We start from the raw sequence: 23,834 nt of genomic DNA, 5'->3' as shown, positions 1-23,834 counted from the left end.
AGTACACTTACCCTGAAGCTGATCATCCAGGAGTAGAAGGTGGTCTCCATTGCCAACTGTGATAAGTCACCCATAAGATAGTCCCAATTATCCTTGACTTGAGGCACTCATGTCCTTGTAAAATGGGGAGTCATAGTGTCTTGAAAAGAGGAGTGATATTACTAAACTAATTTTTTTAAAAAATGATCATTGCCACTGTTGTGCTTAAAAAAGACTGTGTGTGACTGCATTGGGGGCGGTTCAGGGCAGGCTTGATGATCATCAAGTGTAAAGGAAAGGAGACTGGCTAGAGAGTTTTTATAATAATCCCAGCGAAAGTATGGTGGTTCAGATCAGGGAAGGAAAGATAAAGGACGTGAAAAATGGTCAATTATGAATATGTTTTTAAGAAAGATTCAATAGGATTTGCCAAACAATTAAATTAATTTGTTAAGTACCTATGTATGTATGTCCACTGAAAGATACCTAGCATAAATCATTAAGCCAGAAAAATACATGCTTCATTAATTCTACTTTCAAATATTTATTATTCATAATCCCCTGTAATCTATACCCACTGCTACTGCCTTGCTTTCAGGCACTATAATGACTATTTTCAACGACTTTTTAATGTTTTCAAATGCATTTTATTTCTTCGATTATGCTATATTTCAATGCACAGCAGAGTATTTAAATGACAAGCTGACTTTGAGACACTTCTGTATTACAGTAACTGTGATGCTTACTCTTCATTCCACTCTTTTGGAGTGGCTCTGCCAACAGGGGAGGGGTTCCATTCTATTCCAACCTGTGTGGCTGTAAACATCCACACAACAACACAGAAAGCGGTTCCACTGGCTAGTATAATATCACCATATTTGTCATGAAAATCTGGTGAGTGTTTGGAGTGGCTCTGTCTTGCCCTAATTTGCTGAATGCTTCGAATCCTGAGGCTACTTAGTGCATTTCTGACCAAGGGAAACATCATGGAGGTATGACAGAACTGCAGTTGATTGAAGCTGCTGGTCTATTTCCTTGCAAAGAAACCTGCAAAAACAAAAGATAGGTGATGACATCTGATCTACGTTTAGTTCTTCTCACTTTGAAGGTTTCACCCACACCATGTCTTGCAGTGTGGCCAGGCAGGTAAGTTTTGATATCATGATGTCTGGAGTTGAGTCTTAGCTCTGCCACTGATTAGCTATGTGAACTTGCGCAGTTAGTTGACCCACTGATTAGAGAAATTTTCCATCTTCCTGAACTCCACATGACTTACTTCTACAATAAATTTTGTGTTATCTAGGAGCCTTAAGCCTATTACCCAAAGAACTGAAGCTATAGATTCTAATAACCATATGAAAGCATAAAAAAGGAAAATTCAATGGCAAACTGAGACAACAATGTCCAGCTGATAAAATGGCTAAAATGCCAACATGCCCCACTACTCCAATGACCTGCCTATGTCTACTATAAACTCTGGTTTCAGTCAGAATTACAAGGCATTCACAGGGTATGTCATACCACCTCCTCTTCTTGCTCCTTTTCTCCATTCCTTTTAACCTCCTCCCCATCTCTCATTTCTACCAGTACTTCTTGCCTTGCACTTTCCTACAGATAAAATTCTACTTGCCTTTTAAATCCCAGTCTAAAAGCCACCGTTTCTGTGAAGTCCTTTTGAAACCTCCCTAGGCTGAATAAGCCAACCCTTCTCTGAGCTTCTACAATTTTATAACCCTTCTTTCACACCATGTGACATGATGCATTCACTTTATCATTTTTAAAAACAATTTTTTAGAGTAGTTTTAGGTTCACAACAATATTGAATGGAAAGCACAGAGTCTCCATATAATTCCTGACTCCATACATGCATGCCTTCTCCATTCTGTACCAGAGTAGCACATTTGTTATATTTGTTACAATCAATGAACCTAATTACAGTCCTTTATCATATATGTCTTTTGCAAATATTTTCTTCCAGCCTGTGGCTTGTCTTGTCATTCTCTTGAGGAATTACCTTTACATTCTCCTCCAATAGTCTGCAAAATCTTCAAGATCAAAAGATGTAACTTTGCGTACACAATAGCTGACACAAAAGCAAAGAAAGAACATTTTTGAGCTAATCTGAAATATAAATGAACGCTGGTATCCTCATAAGAAGTTAAAACCAACTGAAAACAAGCCAAAAAATCATGAAATCAGATGTACATGTCCATAATAGCCCTAATAATTCTTTTTTTTAAACAGATAATTACACTGAACAAGAGATATAGAAGCAGAAACACATGGAGGAGTTCTTTCTGTCAATGTCTCTTCTCAGTGCAAGCTGTCAAACAGTGCTCAGTCTCTAGCAATGACATATGTTAACTGTGGCCCAAATGCAGGCAACATGGATACAAAAGGGCCTGAGGTCAGGACTTGTAAACTTATAACTGCTCACTGAGATTTGCTAACGCAAATGATTTTATTCCCAACTTGGAAAACAAGACCCTAAGGTTCTCTTTTATTTCCTACCAGATGGTAAAGTGGTACTTTTCGTGATTGTGACAAACAGGGCTAAAACAGAACCAAATGCATTTCCTCTAAGGTTCCAAACATTCAAAGTTTTTTCCTGTTAGTCATGAATCTCTTCACCAAAAGGCACTACAGGTTTAATTTGAATTGAATTCAGAGAGTTGGTTGAAAGTGAAATGGATCAGAATATGACAGGTGCAGCCTTAATCCAATACAAAAGCACTTGTGCCACACATAGCTTTCAGTCTTTAGGAAGGCACAGAACCAGAGAATAATTTGTGATAATAGGGATCTCTTGTGGATCATCAACTCATGCCTGCTGCTTTATGACAAATTGGTTTCATTATTCCTATCCCTTCAGTGTTAAGTGGAAGCTCAAATACTTTGTCTCTAGTGACAATGATCGCATCCCTTTGTAGATTAGTTCATCCTCTGGCTATTCCCATATCTGTGAACATTTTCTTTGCCATCTAAGTCTGAATTTCCTTGTACCAATATATCCATTATTAAGAATTTTTTATTAGGAATGCCTTCTGTAGTACCTTTGATCTATTTTTGTTTATAAAACACATGTAAGAGCTAGGAACCCACTGATTAGAGAAATTTTCTATCTTGCTGAACTCCACATGACTTACTTCTACAATAAATTTTGTGTTATCTAGGAGCCTTAAGCCTATTACCCAAAGAACTGAAGCTACAGATTCTAATAACCATATGAAAGCATAAAAAAGGTAAATTCAATAATATAATGCAGGTAAAGAAAATGCTTCTCAAAGTAGATGCTTTCTGATGAAAACAGCCTACAAAGAAGGAAGAAGACAGATTTCTCTAAGTAGTAAGAACAAAGCAGAGGTTCTCTCATGCCTGTGGCAATAAAAGAAAAGAAATATGTTCTGAATAAATATAAATAGTTAAAGGGAGCAAAGTATCCTATGAGGATGAAAAGGAAAGATTGATTGTCTCATCTACTTTATACAGCAATGCTGAAGCTCAGTTCAGGAAAAATAATTAATACCGGACCTCAATCTAATGGCGATAGGGAGGTATACCGATTTGAAGCTTCACTGGTAACAATAATCATTTTAAATCACTAAAGTCCATAAAAAGAAGTAAAGCATAATGTAGGAAGGAAACTAATATTTATTATATATGCTCGTTTGCCAAACATCATGCCAGAATTTTGCACATCTGCAAAAAGAATGTGAGATGGTGATTATCTCCATTTTACACACAAGAACAAATGACAGGACAAGATGTGAACTCAGGTCCTATGATTCTAAATCCAGTGCATTTTTCAACTATGTCATGTTTTCTTAAAGTATATTCAATTCCAAGCACTGGAAACAAACAAACATACAAAGAAACAAAAAGCAGTGTGGTTACCAGAGATGGGTCTTTAGTTGAAAATGTTTCAATTCAGTTTACTATATATTTATGGAGTGACTACTGGTACGGCAGGGCCTGGTCTGGGTGCTACTGGTACCACCCCTACTCTTATGGTAGTTCATGGTAGAGGGAGGGGATGGACAGAGCACTGTTATAAGGGAGGAGACAAGGCTACAGAAGAGCACAGGGTGCCCTTAATCCACAGAGGAGAGGTACATTTCAACCTGGGGTTCTAGGAATGGTTTTAGAGGAAATGACACCTAGGTTAGATCTTGAAGGATGATTAAGAAACATAAAACACAAAACTGGTGGGAAAAAAAACGTAGACCAAGTAGCACAAGCGAAAGCACAGACAGCTGAAATAGTACGGGGGCAGGGCAGCCTGATGAGCTCAGTAACACTAAGTAATAAGTGCTGAAGCAGCAAATGCCCACAGATGAGCCTGGAGGGATGAGAAAAGGACCAAAACGGACACGGAGGACTTCATATGCCTTGCTGTGGCATCTGGACTCGATTCTGTAAGTCAGTGTTTCCTGTTGTTGAGAAAACCATGCTCAAACTCAAAGCCTTTTATGTGAGTTAACAAAGAGAATTCTTAATTCTGTGATTTTTCCCTTCACAATAATATAAAGAAATACAAGAAAATAATATTCAACTATTCTTTGTTGAATAGTTTGATTCATTTTTAATTTGAAAATTTGTTTTGGTTTCATAGTTGTGTTAAGCTTTAAGCATAAAGAGGATGAATTTGATTTTATGTTTACACATATATAAGTGATTTTATTATCAAATAATTTAAGATGATACAAGTTGAGATGAAATAATTTGTTTCCTCTTTAAAAAGATGCCGTATGTATACCCAGAGAAAACCATAATTCAAAAAGACACATGCATCCCAATGTTCACTGCAGCACTATTTACAATCGCCAGGACGTGGAAGCAACCTAAATGCCCATCAACAGACGAATGGATAAAGAAGATGTGGCATATATATACAATGGAATATTACTCAGCCATAAAAAGGAACGAAACTGAATCATTTGTAGAGATGTGGATGGATCTAGAGACTGTCATACAGAGTGAAGTCAGTCAGAAAGAGAAAAACAAATATCATATATTAACGCATATATGTGGAACCTAGAAAAATGGTACAGATGAACCAGTTTGCAGGGCAGAAATAGAGACACAGATGTAGAGAACAAATGTATGGACACCAAGGGGGGAAAGCTGGGGCGGGGTGGTGGGATGAATTGGGCGATTGGGATTGACATGTATACACTGATGTATATAAAATGGATAACTAGTAAGAACCTGCTGTATAAAAAAATAAATAAAATTCAAAAAAAAAGATGCCATATGTAATCCACATTTGAGAAACATTCTTATAGGTGAGGAGAAACTACTGATTGGTTTAATCAGGAAAAAGCTGAGGTGGGAAAAAATCTGGAGGAAAAAGCACTTTACAAGATAGGTTAGGTGGAGAAATGGTAAGAAAACAGCAAAAGTGACAGAAAAGTTAAGAGGTTAGTTAAGTGTTTATTTCAATGGTTTATTAAAAAGATGATGAGGATCTGAATTAAGTACTGATAACAGACAGAGAGGAGACAGAATTGAGAAATATTAGGAAAAGAAAATCATACAGATTTGGAAAATAAGTTACTCTAAGTAAATTGTGTATTCTATTCACTTAGCCTCTGCATTAAGATTATGACCAAAACTCTGTCTCAATTTCTGTTAAAAGTCAACAGACATTGACACTGTAGCTTTTAGCTGATCCCAGGGAATTAGAGTTTGGGTGATTTAGATACAGAATGCAGAAAGGTCAAAGGAGACATAATTGAGGTGTGCTAGGAATGACAGGTCTAGATATGTGAGTAGAAGAAAGAGGAGGAATCCTTAAAAGATTTACTGTATGGCCCTAAGGGGGGGAAAAAAAATTTCATCCAGTCTAAGTATAGCCTAACATGGATCAATAAATGACCTGCTTATATGATATAAGGCTTTCTATCTAATTTCAGGAAGAAAATTGGCAACTGTGTCCTACTCCTCAAATGTGTTCAGATAGTACTGTTAAGTATCTCACAGGGAGATAATGCTCAAGAAGCAATCAATACCGAGCTTTCCCAACCTGGACACTATTGATATTGTGGTCCAAGTAATTCTTTGTTGTGGGTGGATGTCCTGTGCATTGCAGGGGGTTTAGTAGCATCCCTTCCTCTATACACTATATACCAGTGGTACTTCTTTCTCTTTAGTTGTGACACCAAAAATCTATCTCCAGACATTGCCAAATGTCACTTGTGGAGCAAAATCATTCCCTGGTGTGTACAGAGAATTCCACTGTCATATACAGAGTAAAGTGTCTCGTCACTTCTCCCACAATCTTCTAAATGGCATTGTTCTATTCAATACAGAAGGCTTAAATTCTAAGAAAATACATTTCCTACTATGGGATGCATGAAGGTTGCCCAACAATATTTTTTTTCCTGAACTAATCTCAATTTTTCCAATTTTTTGTGCAGTATAACTTAGATGAATCACTTAATCTATCTAGGCATCTGCTTCCTCATCCATAAAATTAAAAAGTGGAACTAATTTAGCTTTTCCCAAACCTGCCTGATCCTAAGAGTTATTTGGACTCTTTGTTACAAAATGTAGATTCCTGGGCTCCATGTCAAACGTATTGTAACAGAGTATCCAGGGAAGTAGCCTGAGAATCTATATTTTTTTAAACAAGTTCTCAGGAGAGTCTTGTCATCAGACAAGTTTATGGAACACTGAATCAGATAATCTCTAAGGTCCTATCCAGCTCTAATACTCTAGACCTTTCAAAGAGAAAAACATTTTAGGAAGACCATTTATTCTTTTAGGCCACTGAAAGAGTACAGTAGTAATTGAATTCACCACCATGGTAATTTAGAAAGCAGTACCCAGTAACCTGAAAGAGTTATAGGGACCCCCTGGGAATAAGTTAGTCAACAGAAACATTTGGCAGCATTTAAAAACATTAAAAGCACTAGTAACACTGGTGTTCTGCTGTATAACGAATGATAACACTTTCAAAGCAAAGGCTCCTAGACTCCATTACTCAACTGTAACATCTTTATTTCCACCTTTTATTTCTACTCTTCTTTGACAGCTTCAGAACAACAGAAAACAAGAAACAGTAAAAAGGCAATCTTCTTGAAATGAAACGCACCTAACCTGCAGTGTCTTCCATTCATTTATGTATTCCTCAGAAAAGTAGGTTGCTCAAGGAGGGATTAAGTGTACATGGGGCAGTGTCTCCCATCAGGATTACTTAAGCCTTCAGCCTTTTTGTAACAGGAAATCTGGGAACCCTGCACAAGCAATGCTGCTGGTGGAAATGCTGAAAAATGGTTCTGTTTCAGATGTGATGGTATCATCTCCTGAGTCAATGAATCAATGGATGGTACAGCCATTTGATTAAGGCTGTAGATTATGTCACTTTATTAAGCCTAAAGAGTGACATAATGGATGTTGCCTCAACAAATAAACAGACAGATTACAGCGGTGGATTATTATGCCAGGAGGGAGAAATAACAGAGTGGACAACTCACGAATCAATGTCCTTAAATGGCAAATGTTGCTTGAAGAGTGAAGGGATATAAGGTATGTACTCTCCCTCAGGTACTTCTTCCCATGGCCACCATGAACAGACTGTTTCTATCCTATATAGAATGCTGAAGGTATTCAATAATGTCCATCCTGGGAATAACCACAGTGTTCATTCAGGCAATTCCTTTTATGAACCTAATTACATTAATGTGGTTCACTCATGAATCCCATTATATTTTTTTAGTCACAAAGTGCTCTCAACTATACTCATTTTTTCCCTTTCTGATAGCTATGTGTAAGAGAACAAAACAATAACAGAGACATTGGAAGCTTTTCTCCATGCCACACTGCACGTCAAAGGCATGACTGTTCTCTATTAAACTTTAGTAGGCCCAGCAAATTTCCTTAGAGCCCATGTTATTTTTACATTATAGGCCATTTCAAATATTGGAAATTACAAGGACTGAATAACAAATCCTTGTTATTTCAAGCAATGTATTAAGTGTTAGAAAGTGGGCTGCTGTGCTTACTCCCAAAAGATTTTATATTAACTACATTCCATGGCTTGTAGGTTGTGATATAGTCATGTCCAGCTAGAAGAGTCTATTTCAGTGGATCTGGCAAATCAAAACATCTGGATAAATGCATAGCATTTCTCCAACTTAATCTTGGAAAAGAAAAGAGATCGTGGTTATAATAAATTCTAGAAACTTTGAAAAGTTTATCCAGAAAATTATATGGAGCCATTGAAAGACATTAGGAACGTGAGTTATGGGGTCAAATTTGCAGCTTAGATATTACTCTGGGGTGGGGACGAGTTTGCAGGGGAATAATGCAGATGTCAGTAATAGTAAGCACTTGTACAGTTCACCCAGTCAAGATCTTAAAATGTGCCAGTCCCTTATTTCTGCAGTCATTGTATTTCTGCATCCAATCCTTTGTTTTGCAGAGCCAGACCACAATTCTTTTGCACACGCACACAAAGGTGAGAGCCTCTGAGGATCCACCTTGGGCCACTGGAACTCTCAGAACTTGACAAATAAACTGGAATGTGAGAATTTATTTTATTAACTTTAAAAAAAGAATATTCCATTCCAGTGACTGGAATACATAATTTATCTTTTAGCTTAACTGGCTTGACACTGATTCCAAATCATGAAGTAACCTTCTATCAGTATTTCCCCAAACACGTGCCTATTTCAGTAGTTCTGTTTGATGCTAGCAGGTGTTATTTATATAAAGGGCTTCTGTGTCGTGTAAGTTTGAGAAATATGCAGGTAACAAAGTCAAATTCTTTTTTACTGAAGTATTTCCCAAACCTCTATGGTGCTAATGCATACAGCGATTCTCTGAGAGGGATACCATGTGGTACTTTCCAAACTTAGCTGAGCATGCCATGCTTTTTTCCCTCTGGAGCATATCTCCATATTAGTGTTTTCCAGAACACACTTCGGGGAATACCAAAGGATGTCTCTGTGTTCTCAAGGCTGTTACACCATTGTACTCATTTAAAATTGTTTAATAGTTCCAGGAGGCATTTCACAAACTAAATCACTTCCTTGTGGGACTTGTAACATATGACTCAGGGAGTACAGAGTGTGTGGTAAGCCTAGGGTATCATAACAATACCCACAGCAATTAACTCTTGCCTTCGTTATGTGAGTCTAACTTTTGCAGTTTTAGTATTTGTGCAGATGTTTTTCTCCTCTCCACATCTACCTTTATTCATTAAACGCTCTATGAGCAGAAAGATTGTACGATTCTTCAGTGGCCATTAGAGTTGCATCAGTGACCACTCGTTGCATAATTTGAAACTTTCATCTAAACCTTGAAATGAAAATGTACAAGCCATTCTTGTCTTTAAGTATGTCACTGATATAGTCATATAAAGTAAAGAAAAAATAAAATAACTTTTAGATATCAAAAACATTTTAATTTTGAAAGACACATTTTCCAAGTGTTTCTATTTTTCATGAAAATTGTTTTCAGGTGCTAACCAGAAATTAGGCTAGTAGGGATCTACTCCAGAAGTTAATTCTGATCAAATCCACATTGGACTGGAATACTTTGTGCTGCAAAATAATACTTTCCCTGTTGTTTCCGAAAACTCCAGATTTTTAAATTTCCTACTTGGACTATCTCTGCCCTCCTAAACTCTGTTCAAAATATATCTGTACTGTAAATAAAACCTTTATGAGTAAGGCTTTTGTTATTGCCATCACCTGGGCAACTTATGGAGCATTTGCAGAGAAATTCCATTCGATGAGAAGAGCACTTCACAGCCCTGAAGTAGTAATTGTGATCAGTTTGCAAGTTGTTTTACCAGGCCAGTTCTGTCTTTCAGTATAATTTATTTTTTTCTTTTCACTTTCATAAAATTTTGGAAACTTCTTGAAAACTCTTAACAAGATGTTGGCATTCTACTTTTTGTTTTCTTTTCCATTTAGAATTCATTATTTGGAAGTGAGAATGACTTTGGCCAGAGGGGCTGACTTTAGTAAACTGATTTTTTCTTTGTAGATCCTCAGAAGAAACAGTGAGACAGGATGCACTTTGCCAAACCTTGGGGCAGGGTGCCTGCTTTAGTGAACTGGTATTTCATTTTAGTTTTTCTTTTAAATTCCTGAGGGAAAAAGGCTAAAGAAGAAAGCAAGCCTGAAGGAGGTTACCCATCTAAACACATACAACAGAAATTCAGAACAGATTCTTGTTTTGAAGTCTTAAGATTCCCAATTAGAATTCTGGTTTCAAAGAGGTTACTTTCAGTTTCTTTAATCTAATGGAGTCTAAAATTTCATAGACTAAAAGGGTATGCTTAAACTAAACTGGCATAATTTAACCATTTGAACATTTGTTAAGGGAAAAGTGAGATTTACATGCAAATAGGCCATAATTTTGATTACACATACAATTTATGCAACTTAGAACGACAGCTGATGGTGGATCTGTGGGCTTCTTATATAATGTATTTTATCACATTAATTGAATTGTAGATTGAACATCATGTTATAATCATCATAAAAATGTGTTGTTAACGTTACTAAGAAATAATAGCAGATAAGCCTGAGAGACTTCTTTGAGAACAAATGTAGACAATTTATAAGACTGGGTAGACACAAAATAATGAGTTAAGATTGTTAGAACCTAATTGTGTTTTGAATTAATAATATCCAAAGTGAAGCAATTTCCTGCTTTTACTTCATAGTTCATGATTTTGGAGTTTCACCTATAACTTTATAATTTATATTAAAGAGCCAGAGAGAATAACTAGGAATAACTAAGAAAATCTTGGAATTAATACTGGGAAAATAAATCACAGCCATGCTTCAGAAGCACATGCTCCCTCCAGGACTGGATTTAAGCTAAATTGTGAAAATGTTTCCTTTAAGTATGCCTTATAATCAATGTCACATATTATGTAAGAGCCTACAAATGGTATTTGCCAAAATATTGGGAAAGTCCCAAAATACTGATACAACATACATCCAGCAGCTAGATGATTCTGGGGATTCCCTACATAAAACATTCATTTATTTAACTGGAGAAAATAGTTCCAGAACAACAACAAAAATACCTTAAGCCAAAAGAGCAATTTATATTATGTGAACTGTACACAATGTGAGAATGTGCAGAAGGACACTATTCCATGGAAAATGGGATCTAGTTTCAAACAACAATTAATGAACCCTGGAAAATTCCTGAGTTTCCATTTTTTCTTCTTGTACCCCATCCAGATTCCACCTCATCATTCAACATAAACAGATATTACAAAGAGAAATAATGGCCCCTCTGTCCCTAAAATGGACATATTAAGTCACTTTTCTTGAATTTTCCGCTATAATAATACCAGTGACGCACTCTTCCTCTGGATACCTTCTCTTCAATTAGCTTCTATAATAGTCCCTTAGTTTTCTTTCTATTTCTATTTCTATGGCTATTTCTTCTTTACAAACTCAGCTTTCTGTAACAGGTCCTTAGTGAAGGAGTTCTTCAAGGCTAAGACATAGGTTTGATTCTCACTTTATATGCGCTCTCTCTCTCTCTCTCTCTCTCTCTCTCTCTCTCTCTCTCTCTCTCTCTCTCTCTCTCGGTATTCCTAGGCACGCTAATAAATGTTATCATCAAAGGGCAATTAGACGACTCCCAAATTACATCTCCACATATAAACCCTCTTCTTAGATCCTGGGCAATACATTAAACTGCCTTCTTAACATCTCTCCCAAGATAATTCAAATTCCAAAATAATTCAAACATAATTCAAAGATAATTTGATGTCTAAAAAATCAATAGGCATAAGTGTACAACCATGCCCTTCCACTCTCAAACTTGGTCTTTACCAATGTTCCCCAAACCACTACACATCACTCCCACACATGTAGTTGAGTAAGTTAAACTCAGAAATCCTTTGTGATACTTTCAACTCCCTTGAAACATTTAATATATCCATTGGCTTCTTTTATTTATTTACTTTACTTTTATTTTTAACATCTTTATTGGAGTAAAATTGCTTTACAATGGTGTGTTACTGTCTGCTGTATAACAAAGCGAATCAGCTATACATATACATATATCCCCATATCTCCTCCCTCTTGCGTCTCCCTCCCACCCTCCTTACCCCACCCCCCTAGGTGGACACAAAGCACCAAGCTGATCTCCCTGGGCTAGGCAGCTGGGCTATCTCCCTGGGTTATCTATTTTATATTTGGTACTGTACGTAAGTCCATGCCACTCTCGCACTTCGTCCCAGCTTACCCTTCCCTCTCCCTGGGTCCTCAAGTCCATTCTCTACGTCTGCGTCTTTATTCCTGTCCTGCCCCTAGGTTCTTCAGAACCTTTTTTTTTTTTTAATTCCATATATATGTGTTAGCATATGGTATTTGTTTTTCTCTTTCTGACTTCACTCTATGACAGTCTCTAGGTCCATCCACCTCATTACAAATAACTCAATTTCTTTTCTTTTTATGGCTGAGAACTATTCCATTGTATACATGTGTCACATCTTCTTTACCTATTCATCTGTCGATGGACACTTAGGTTGCTTCAATGTCCTGGCTATTGTAAATAGAGCTGCAACGAACACTGTGGCACATGACTCCTTTTGAATTATGGTTTTCTCTGGGTATATGCCCAGTAGTGGGGTTGCTGGGTCATATGGTAGTTCTATTTTTAGTTTTTTAAGGAACTTCCATACTGATCTCCATAGTGGCTGTATCAATTTACATTCCCATCAACAGTGCAAGAGGGCTCCCTTTTATCTACACCCTCTCCAGCATTTACTGTTTGTAGACTTTTTGATGACGGCCATTCTGACCAGTGTGAGGTGACACCTCATTGTAGTTTTGGTTTGCATTTCTCTAATGATTAGTGATGCTGAGCATCCTTTCATGTGTTTCTTGGCAATCTGTATATATACTTTGGAGAAATGCCTATTTAGGTCCTCTGCCCATTCTTGGATTGGGTTGTTTGTTTTCTTGATGTTGAGCTGCATAAGCTGCTTATAAATTTTAGAGATTATTCCTTTGTCAGGTGCTTCATTTGCAAATATTTTCTCCCATTCTAAGGGTTGTCTTTTCGTCTTTTTTATGGTTTCCTTTGGTGTGCAAAAGCTTTTGAGTTTCATTAGGTCCCATTTGTTTATTTTTGTTTTTATTTCCATTTCTCTAGGAGGTGGGTCAAAAAGGATCTTGCTATGATTTATGTCATACAGTGTTCTGCCTATGCTTTCCTCTAAGAGTTTTATAGTGTCTGGCCTTACATTTAGGTCTTTAATCCATTTTGAGTTTATTTTTGTGTATGGTGTTAGGGAGTGTTCTAATTTCATTCTTTTATATGTAGCTGTCCAGTTTTCCCAGCACCACTTATTGAAGAGGCTGTCTTTTCTCCATTGTATATTCTTGCCTCCTTCATCAAAGATAAGGTGACCATACATGTGTGGGTTTATCTCTGGGCTTTCTATCCTGTTTCATTGATATATATTTCTATTTTGGGGCCAGTACCATGCTGTCTTGATTACTGTAGCTTTGTAGTATAGTCTGAAGTCCAGGCACCTGATTCCCCCAGCTCCGTTTTTCTTTCTCAAGATTGCTTTGTCTTTTCAGGGTCCATTGTGTTTCCATACAAATTGTGAAATTTTTTGTTCTAGTTCTGTGAAAAATGCCAGTGATAGTTTGATAGGATTGCACTGAATCTGTAGATTGCTTTGGGTAGTAGAGTCATTTTCACAATGTTGATTCGTCCAGTCCAAGAACATGGTATATCTCTCCATCTGTTTGTATCATCTTTAATTTTTTTCATCCGTGTCTTATAGTTTTCTGCATACAGGTCTTTTGTCCCCTTAGGTATGTTTATTCCTAGGTATTTTATTCTTTTTGTTGCAATGGTAAATGGGAGCGTTTCCTTAATATCTCTTTCAGATTTTTCGTCATTAGAGTATAGGAATGCAAGAGATTTCTGTGTATTAATTTTGTGTCCTGCTACTTTACCAAATTCATCGATGAGCTCTATTAGCTTTCTGGTAGCATCTTTAGGATTCTCTATGTATAGTACCATGTAATCTGAAAACAGTGACAGTTTTACTTCTTCTTTTCCGATTGGATTCGTTTTATTTCTTTTACTTCTCTGATTGCTGTGGCTAAAACTTCCCAAACTGTGTTGAATAACAATGGTGAGAGTGGGCAACCTTGTCTTGTTCCTGATCTTAGTGGAAATGATTTCAGTTTTTCACCATTGAGGATGATGTTGGCTGTGGGTTTGTCATATATGGCCTTTATTATGTTGAGGTAAGTTCCCTCTATGCCTACTTTCTGGAGGGTTTTTATCATAAATGGGTGCTGAATTTTGTCAAATGCTTTTTGTGCATCTGTTGAGATGATCATATGGTTTTTCTCCTTCAGTTTTTTAATATGGTGTATCACACTGATTGATTTGCGTATATTCGACAAATCCTTGCATTCCTGGGATAAACACCACTTGATCGTGGGGTTTTTTGATCCTTTTAATTGCTGTTGGATTCTGTTTGCTAGTATTTTGTTGAGGATTTTTTGCATCTACATTTATCAGTGATATTGGCCTGTAGTTTCCTTTTTTGTGTGACACCTTTGTCTGGTTTTGGTATCAGGGTGATGGTGGCCTCATAGAATGAGTTTGGGAGTGTTCCTCCCATTTTGGAAGTGTTTGAGAAGGAGAGGTGTTAGCTATTCTCTAAATGTTTAATAGAATTCACCTGTGAAGCCATCTGGTCCTGGCCTTTGTTTGTTGGAAGATTTTTAATCACAGTTTCAATTTCAGTGCTTGTAATTGGTCTGTTTATATTTTCTATATCTTCCTAGTTCAGTCTCAGAAGGTTGTGCTTTTCTAAGAACTTGTCCATTTCTTCCAGGCTGTCCACTTTATTGGCGTAAGTTGCTCGTAGTAATCTCTCATGATCCTCTGTATTTCTGCAGTTTCAATTATTAATTCTCTTTCATTTCCAATTCTATTGATTTGAGTCTTCTTACTTTTTTTCTTGATGCATCTGGCTAGTGGTTTATCAATTTTGTTTATCTTCTGAAAGAAATTTTCATCCTAAAGACATCTCAAATCCATTAATTTCTTTCTATCTAAAGTGTATCTATCATAGCTCAACTTTTCTTCACATGCTTTCCTTAAATGGCATTCCCACAACACATCTGCCATCCCTCGTCTATTCTCCCAACTGCTCATAAGTGATCTCTTTCTGTTTGCTTGGGATTTTGCGTTTTTGTTTCCTCCCTAGCTTTACTGAGGTATAACTGACATATGACATCATGTAAATTTGAGGTGTATAATGTGGTGATCTGATGTATGTATACTCTGTGAAATGATTACAACAATAAAGTTTGCTAATCCATCACCTTGCATAGTTATCGTGTGTGTGTGTGTGTGTGTGTGTGTGTGTGTGTGAGAGAGAGAGAGAGAGAGAGAGAGAGAGAGAGAGATGAGGGTATTTAAGATCTACTTTCTTAGTAAATTTCAAGTTTACAGTACAATTTTGTTAATATGTATAACAAACTATCAATTAGAGTTTTGGAACTTGTAACTGGAAATTTGCACCCTTTAACACACATCTCCCCATCTCCCCCACCCCCTGTCCCTGACAACCACCAATCTACTCTGTTTCTACGAGATCAGGTGTTTTTTGTGTGTGTGTGTGGTTTTTATTTTTTTGGGTTCCACTTATAAGTGAGATCACAGAGAATTTGTCTTTCTTTGTCTGATTTATTTCCCTCAGCATAATGCCCCCTAGGTTTATCCATGTTGTCCCAAATGGCAAGATTTCATTCTTTGTTATGGCTGAATAATATTCCATTATGCATAGATAGATACATACATACATACACACAGAGATATAGTATAGATAGACATGCCACATTTTATTTATGTATTAATTTGTCAACAGACACAGGTTGTTTCCATATCTTGGCTATTGTGAATAATGCTGCAAAAAATGTGGGGAAGTAGATATCTCTTTGAGATACTAATTTTGTTTCCTTTGGATATGTACCCAGAAATGGGATTACTGGATCATGTGCTAGTTTTATTTTTATTTTTTTTGAGGAACCTCCATACTGTTTTCCATAATGGCTACCCCAATTTATATTCCCACCAACAGTGCACAAGTATTCTCTTTTCTCCATATCTTCTAAAACACTTGGTATCTGTTGTCTTTTTGACAGTAGCCATCCTAACAGGTGTGAGGTGCTACTTCATTGTGGTTTTGATTTGCATTTTCCTGATGATTAGTGATGTTGAACACCTTTTCATGTACCTATTGACCATCTGCATATCTTCTTTGGAGAAATGTCTATTCAGGTCCTTTTCCCATTTTCTAATTGGATTATTTGTTTGTTTGTTTACTACTGAGTTGTAAAAGTTCTTTATATATTTTGTATATTAACCCCTTATCAGAAATATGGTTTGCAAATATTTTCTCATTCCATAGGTAGCCTTTTCATTTTGTTGGTTGTTTCTTTTGCTGTGCAGAATCTTTTCACTTTGGTGTAGTTCTACTTGTTTATTTTTGTTTTTGCTGCCTGTGGTTTGGTGTCAAAATTTAAAAACACATTGCCAAGACCAAGAACTAGGAGCTTCTTCCATATGTTTTCTTATAGGTGTTTTATGATTTCAGGTTTTACATTTAAGTCTGTAATTGTTTTCAAGTTAAATTTTATGAGTGGTGCAAGATAGGGGTCTAGTTTAATTCTTTAGTGTGTGGATATCCAGTTTTCCCAATACCATTTATTGAAGAGACTATCATTTCCCCAATGTGTGTTTTTGGTGCCCTTGTCAAAATTAGATGACCACATACATGTGGATTTATTTCTGGCTTCTCTACTCAGTTCCATTGATCTATGTGACTGTTTTTAATGCCAGTACATATTGTTTTGATTACTATAGCTTTGTAATATAGTCTGAAATAAGTAATTGTGATGCTTCCAGTTTTGTTCTTCTTTCTCAAGATTGCTTTGGCTAATTATGGTCCTTATGGTTCCATAAGAATGTTAAGATTATTTTTCTATTTCTTTGAAAAATGCCACTGGTATTTGGTAAGGATTGCATAGACTATATAGATCACTTTGGTAGTATGGACGTTTTTACAATATAAGTTCTTCCAATTCATAAACATGTGATATCTTTCCATTTATTTGTGTCTTCCTCAATTTCTTTCATCGATGCCATAGTTTTCAGTGTACTGGTCTTTCACCTCCTTGGTTAAATTCATTCCTAGGTATTTTATTGTTTTTAATGATATTGTAAATGTGATTGTTTTATTTCTTTTTCAGATAGCTCATTATTAATGTATAGAAATGCAACTAATTTTTGCATGTTAATTTTATATCCTGCAACTTTACTGAAAATTTTTTTGGTGGATTCTATAGGATTTTCTATGTGAAGTATCATGTCATCTGGAAACAGAGACACTTTTACTTCTTCCTTTCCAACTTGCATGGCTTTTATTTACTTATTTATTTTTCTTGCCTGATTGCTCTGGCTAGGACTTCCAATACTATGCTGAATAAAAGTGGCAAGAGTGTGCACCCTTGCATTGTTCCTGATCACAGAGAAAAAACTTTCAGCTTTTCACCATTGAGTATGATGTTAGCTGTGGGCTTGTCATATATGGCCTTTATTACGTTGAGGTACATTCTTTCTATACCCAATTTTTTGAGAGTTTTTATCATGAAATGATTTTGAATTTTGTCAAATGCTTTTTCTGCATCTACTGAGATGATCATATGATTTTTATCTTTCATTCTGTTAATGTCCATATCACATTTAGTGGTTTATATATGTTAAAGCCTCCTTCACCAGGGATCTAAAAGCAGAAACATGACTGTATCACATCCACACTGACAAATCTCTGTTATGTTCTCAGATGATTTGCTTTTAAAATGTTTAAATACAAATAGTATGATATACATGTGAATAAATTAACCTCGTTTACAGTTTAGGGGTTGTTAGTTAGCATTTGAAGTACACTAATCAGAAATGCACACTTCAGGAATGGTTACATATGCACCTGACATATAACCATAGAAATATATATCAGAGGGTTTTATTAGCATGAAGAATGTTACAAGCAATTTTTCACTAATAATATGAGTTGTATTCAAGATACACGGTTCACTAGAAATGTTATATTAGGGCTAATACTCTTGCATTAATGAAGAATGAAAATCTCGCAAGCATAGTATCCTGATAAACTGGGAACAGCCCTTTAGTTCTAGAGTTCTATTGGTCCTGAGTTTATCTACTGTATGCAGAATTCTACTATGTAATTAAACAATCTGGTTGGCTGCTCCTGCATTTAAAAAGAATATCATCAGCCTTGTTTTAATGTAAGAAGTATGCCAAAGTGTCTAAGGATAGTGCCTGAATTTATGTTCTCATGGCTTCTTTCTATTCAATTCCATATATCTGATAGTATTAAATTGAAGAATTTCTTTCATAATAATACCATCCATGTGAACAACCTACTCAAACTATTAGTGAATACAAATATTTACCAAAAGAACCTGACAATGGTGAAAGGCCAAATTGTTTTAGGTCAGGACAGAGTACCACTCAATAGTTTCTTATTACTTTTAAGATAAAGACTTACATCTTTGATATGACTATCCCAGTCTGCTTTGGCTGCCATGAAAAAATACCATGGATTGCATGACTTAAACAACAGAATTTTATTCTCTTACAGTTCTGGAGGCTGGAGATTCTAAGACCAAGGCCCAGCAGGGTTTGTTTTCTGGTAAGGGCTCTCTTCCTGACTTATAGACATCTACTTCCTTGTGTGTCCTCACATGGCAGAGACATAACAAGCTCTGCTATCTTCTTTCTCCTCTTATAAGGACACCAGCCTTATTACATTAGGGCACCTTATGACGTGACTTAACCTTGATAACCCCACAGGCCCTATCTCCAGAAACAGTCACATTGGGGTTAGGGCTTCCACATATGGATTTTAGGGAGACATAAACATTCAGTCCATAACAATGACCTATAAGGCTTATGTGATCCTTGACCATTTAGTCAGCAACATCTCACACAAATCTTCTATTCACTGCCTGCATTCCAGTTACATGTGGACTTCTTTCAGTTTTTCGAACTCCTATTCCTTCTCTCCACTGTGTTTGCTGAGTTTTCTCCTCTTACTTCATGTAGCCAATTCTAACTCATCCTTCTGTTATGAGCTCAAATTGTTCTCAGAGAGACCTTTATATTTTCTCATTGATTGTTTCAATTACTTAAAAACAAAACAAAACAAAACAAAAACTAGGTCTATGACATGACTCATTTGGAATTTTATTGAAGCACACATATGAATTTGTTACTGTTGGTGGTGGAGTTCGTGGCATGGTATATAGTGAGTATTTGTATGTCTACTTTAGGATCTACTTCTTCTTTTTTTTTTTTTTTTGCAGTACGCGGGCCTCCCACTGCTGCGGCCCCTCCTGCCGCAGAGCACAGGCTCCTGACGCGCAGGCTCAGCAGCCACGGCTCATGGGCCCAGCTGCTCCACGGCATGCGGGATCCTCCCGGACCAGGGCATGAACCCGCGTCCCCCGTATCGGCAGGCGGACTCCCAACCACTGCGCCACCAGGGAAGCCCAGGATCTACTTCTTATGCCAACATTTTCTTTTAACTTCCATTAGAAAATGTGGAAGTTAATTATTATCTTCATTTTAGAGCAGATGAAGTTGAGAAGATTTTATGCTATGCTGTTATTTGTAAATTTGAGTATTTATTGAAATACCAGTAAAAAACCAGACACATTCTCTGGCCTCTAGGAGCTTACACAGGTCACTGGGAAAGGAAGTCATTAAATCACCACAATCAGATACAACTGCAGTATGGGATAAATTCTATAAAATGCCAAGTATTAATAACTTTAAAGTTATTTTATAATCAGTGGGCAGGAAAGACCTCTCTGAGCAAAAGACATTTATGGTGAGACCAGACAATGACTAGAAATGTTCCAGTAGAAGACAAGGAAGGAAAGTCTAAGAAGGCTCAACACACATGGAGGCCCTGAGCTAGAAACTGAAAGAAGCTCAGTGTGACTGGAGAATTGTGAACTGGAGGGAAACCAGCACATGAAAGTTAGGAAATGTTGGTAGAAGCCAGTAAGTAATGCAGAACTTTGAAAGCCTCAAGGGGATTTTGGATTTTATTTATAAGTACAATACTTTAATTTTTATATATAACCATTAGTTACAGTATTGCTCCATAAAAATTGGGGTACTATTCAATCAGAATTCAGTGAAAATTTTCCTATAGCAATTAAGATAATCTAGTCTAGATATACTGCTGTCTAATGTTCTAAGCTGAGAGTAGTAGAGCAGAGGTAATCTAGAGAAGTGGGTGGTGTTAGGGCCCTTGAAGACAATCAATCTTCTTCTCTTTCTCAAGAAAGCCATTATCTCAGCCATATATTTGCCAGGAATTAGATGACAAGTCAATTCATGTCTCTGCATTCAGGTAAGTGCCTAAACATGCAGACAGTCTCTATGCATTTTCTGATGAAACTTTAATATATTTTCATCTCCAGAAGTGGAGGTAACAAAGCTGGTATTACATGAAGAAAAGAATAACGAGGTATTCCACCTCAGCCAAAGAAAAGGAAATTATAAAAATAGCTGTGTGTTGAGTCAAAATCTCTTTCATAGAGTGTTTTTAATTAAGATTTATATTTGCAGTAATGTGGCAGGATACACAGAATTATATCCATCTCAAAGCAGAGGTTTAGTGATGGAGGAAGCCAGTCAAATAAGCACAGGAGGTTGGACAGCATTTATTCTGAGATCTTTTCCCCAAAAAGTGAATTGGAGCTTCAGTTTTCATGGTTTCATTGTGTATGGAAACTAGTATCCAAAGCCCAAACCTGTCCAAGACAGGAATTTGTCTTCTTACAACTGAAATTTTAAAGGGCTATATCTTCAGGGAAAGGGTAGGCCAGAAATAACCCACTCTGCAGAAAACTACAAGAAAACTAACTCTGTCAAACCTTGAATCTGCCTAGAGAGCACTGGTTAAAAATGGTGGATAAGATTTTAGAACCACAAACTGGCTTCTCTCAGGTTTACAGCCCAATTTCACACGGTCATCTGAAAGCCCACAAACTGAGAATATAATTAAGAGAGCCTAGACTCACAGAAGTAAATGTAAATCCTTTTTGGAAGAACACATCTCTACCTCAGATCTCAAAGGATTTTCAAAATTAAAAGTCTAAGGAAAATGAGCAGCTCATAAACAAAGTACAAAACACAAAAGAAACAAGGCATCACAGGCAAGCACCAGAAGAAATAATAGAAGAAACTGACTCAAGAGTACTTTGGATGATGGAATTATCAGAGATAGTCTCCCTGATAAACATATTTATGACATTTGAATATTTTTTTAATCTTAAAATATATACTGTGAACAAGAAACTATATAGAATGACTAAGAAGATTTGAAAAGGAACCAAAAAGAATTTCTAAAAATATAAATAAAATTTAAAACCCAATGAATGGGTTTAATGTCAGTTAGTCACAACTAAAGAGAGAATTAGTGAAGAAGAAGATAACTATGAGGAAATTATTCAAAATTCAGGAGAGAGAAACAAAGAAAAAAGTATGAAGGTAGGTTTTTGATGTGTTCAGATGCCTAGAAGAGAACTCAGACCACCCTGATGAGTGTACATGGCAGCAAATTACAGTAAAATATGCCTTCCAACTGGGTCTCTCAGAGATTTCCTCCTTCTTTTGACCCTTAAAACCAATCTGGTCTTTAATTTCTCAGTCACTTGAGCTGCCTGCAAATCAAACACACTAAAACTTCTTGGAAGGCAGGTGAGTTACTTACATAGGAAGCTAAATATTCTCTTAGCAGGGCCTCAGCCCTTGCTCAATCAGAGGCTTTTTATTTTTCAGTGAGTAGAAAAAGCTTTAAAAAGAATGCCATGCCAGCAGAAGTCAGAGCTCCCTGAAAAATTGCCCTTCCTTCTATGTGTACAACTTGCTTGTCAGCAGAACCAGTAGCAGGGGGCCACCTAAATGGTAGCATCTGAAGTGCAATATGGCTTCCTGCTGTTTTCATGCAGCCAAGGTATCCATTAAAGATCTGGCACAGCTTCCAGAGTCACATTAGAAATGGCCTTTACTAAATACACAGTCTCCTCTTCCTTCCACATACAGATTATACTGCTTTAATTGGTCTTCATTCCTACTGTGTTTTCCTAGTCCCAAGAGAGGGGAGAGAGATGAACTGTTCCTGTATGTGTTATGGTACCACTGTTTCTTGCTGAGAAAGTATGGATAGAATTAAGGCTGAGAATGCATTTTCCAGAACTACTAGTTTCTTTTAGTTTTATGTTTGAAATCTGAATGCTTGGACTCAATATCCCAAGCAGTTTGAAACTCAAAGGTTCATTGCTTTGCCCCAGGAAAATATGGATCTCTGCGGGCCAAACATGATGAATTGCTTTTGGTTATGCCCTTCTCAGACCTTTGGAAGCATTAGGGAATAAAAATCAAGAGAGCCCAGGAGAGATCAGAAATTCTAACTACAGATCATAAGTTGCTGAGAAGAGTGAATTACAAAAGACCTAAAAATCCCATCATTTACTAAGGCAACTTACTGATTTCTTTAATCATGACTGTCATATATTCACCTATTGTCTGTATTTTTTTAAACTACTTCTGAGACTACAAATGACCACATGAACAGTATGATCCTGGGTGCAGGATCCAGGAAATTTTAGTCTCAGCTCTGCAACTCCATTAACTATGTGATCTTAGGCAGGTTGCAAAATTTCCTTGCTTCATTTTCCTTATATATATATAAGGATAATGACAACTATTGTAGTCTAAGGGGAAATGGCTTATAAGAGGTTTAATGAGAGTAGGAATAGGTGACAATGGAATACAGTGTCCAACAGAGGAGAACAAAAGGGCTTTTAGCTCTATAATTGTATATTCTAAACTTTATTAAGAAGGCCTGCCCTCTGATTTTTTTCCCACTTAATCAAAAACAATAATAGGGAGTCTTTTATTCATATTTGCATTTCTAGCACTTATGGAGTATCTTGCATATAAAAGTTCTCAATAAATGTTTGCTGAGTGAATAAATTCTGATAGAGTTAAATCAAGATAGGTGTCGAACTATAGCACCATACCAGAGATGACAAGGAAATGGGGGTGCATACATCACAGTTTTCATATGTCACATCAGTTAAATGGAAACATATACATATAGACATATAGATAATATATAGCTGCTTGCTTCAGTTTTCTTTTCTATAAAGGGTATAACTTCATGAACTTAAAAAAGAAATGTCCCATTTCCCCGTTTTTGTGTGTATGTGATCTTTTATGTTAAATGGTCTTAGTGCAGACCCAAGGATAGAATCCTATTCCTACCAATGGTGGCTCAGGTGGTTTAGTTAGACTTCAAATTGTCTTTGATATATTTTCCATAGGACTACATTTAAATCTTCAAGCACAAAATAAGGCCTTTCATCCTGCTCCTGACCATTTCTATCAGAGTTCATGAACATGATCTTAATTCAACCTAATTTCACCCTAATTTAACAGACTCTATATGTACTTCCATAATTACCTCTCCACCCCTGCCAAATCATAGGAACTTAAGAAGAGGCAAGAGATCCGGCACAAGGCAAGTATGAGGTGTATATTCTATATAATTTCTTAAATGGAAAATCAAAGTTTCAACTATATGAACTAAGTATGAAGCCACCAGAGAATTCAAATATCATTTATATTTGAAGTTGCATCCACATATGTGTTTATATATAAAGATATATGCATATACATATACAGACAAAATAGATAAATGACTAAAGACTTCGGCAACAAATTGATTC

The 23,834-nt window shown here is 36.5% G+C and overlaps 1 protein-coding gene across 1 annotated transcript in view; it reads right to left on the bottom strand.

Moving 5' to 3' along the window:
- Positions 1-613: 613 nt before the first annotated feature.
- The window catches only part of LOC103079623 (cytochrome c oxidase subunit 7B2, mitochondrial-like), an 80,232-nt gene continuing 57,011 nt past the window's right edge, over positions 614-23,834 (bottom strand). The window contains exon 2 of the mRNA XM_007445557.1: positions 614-1,026. Within this exon, the coding sequence (XP_007445619.1) occupies positions 722-967 (246 nt within the window). The 5' untranslated portion in view covers positions 968-1,026 and the 3' untranslated portion in view covers positions 614-721. The remainder of the gene's footprint in view (positions 1,027-23,834) is intronic.

Source organism: Lipotes vexillifer, unplaced genomic scaffold (assembly GCF_000442215.2).
Source record: "Lipotes vexillifer unplaced genomic scaffold, Lipotes_vexillifer_v1.1 scaffold1043, whole genome shotgun sequence".
Classification (NCBI taxonomy): Eukaryota; Metazoa; Chordata; class Mammalia; order Artiodactyla; family Lipotidae; genus Lipotes; species Lipotes vexillifer.
Note: the sequence above shows the minus strand (reverse complement) of the source record. Positions and strands in the feature narration are given on the sequence as shown.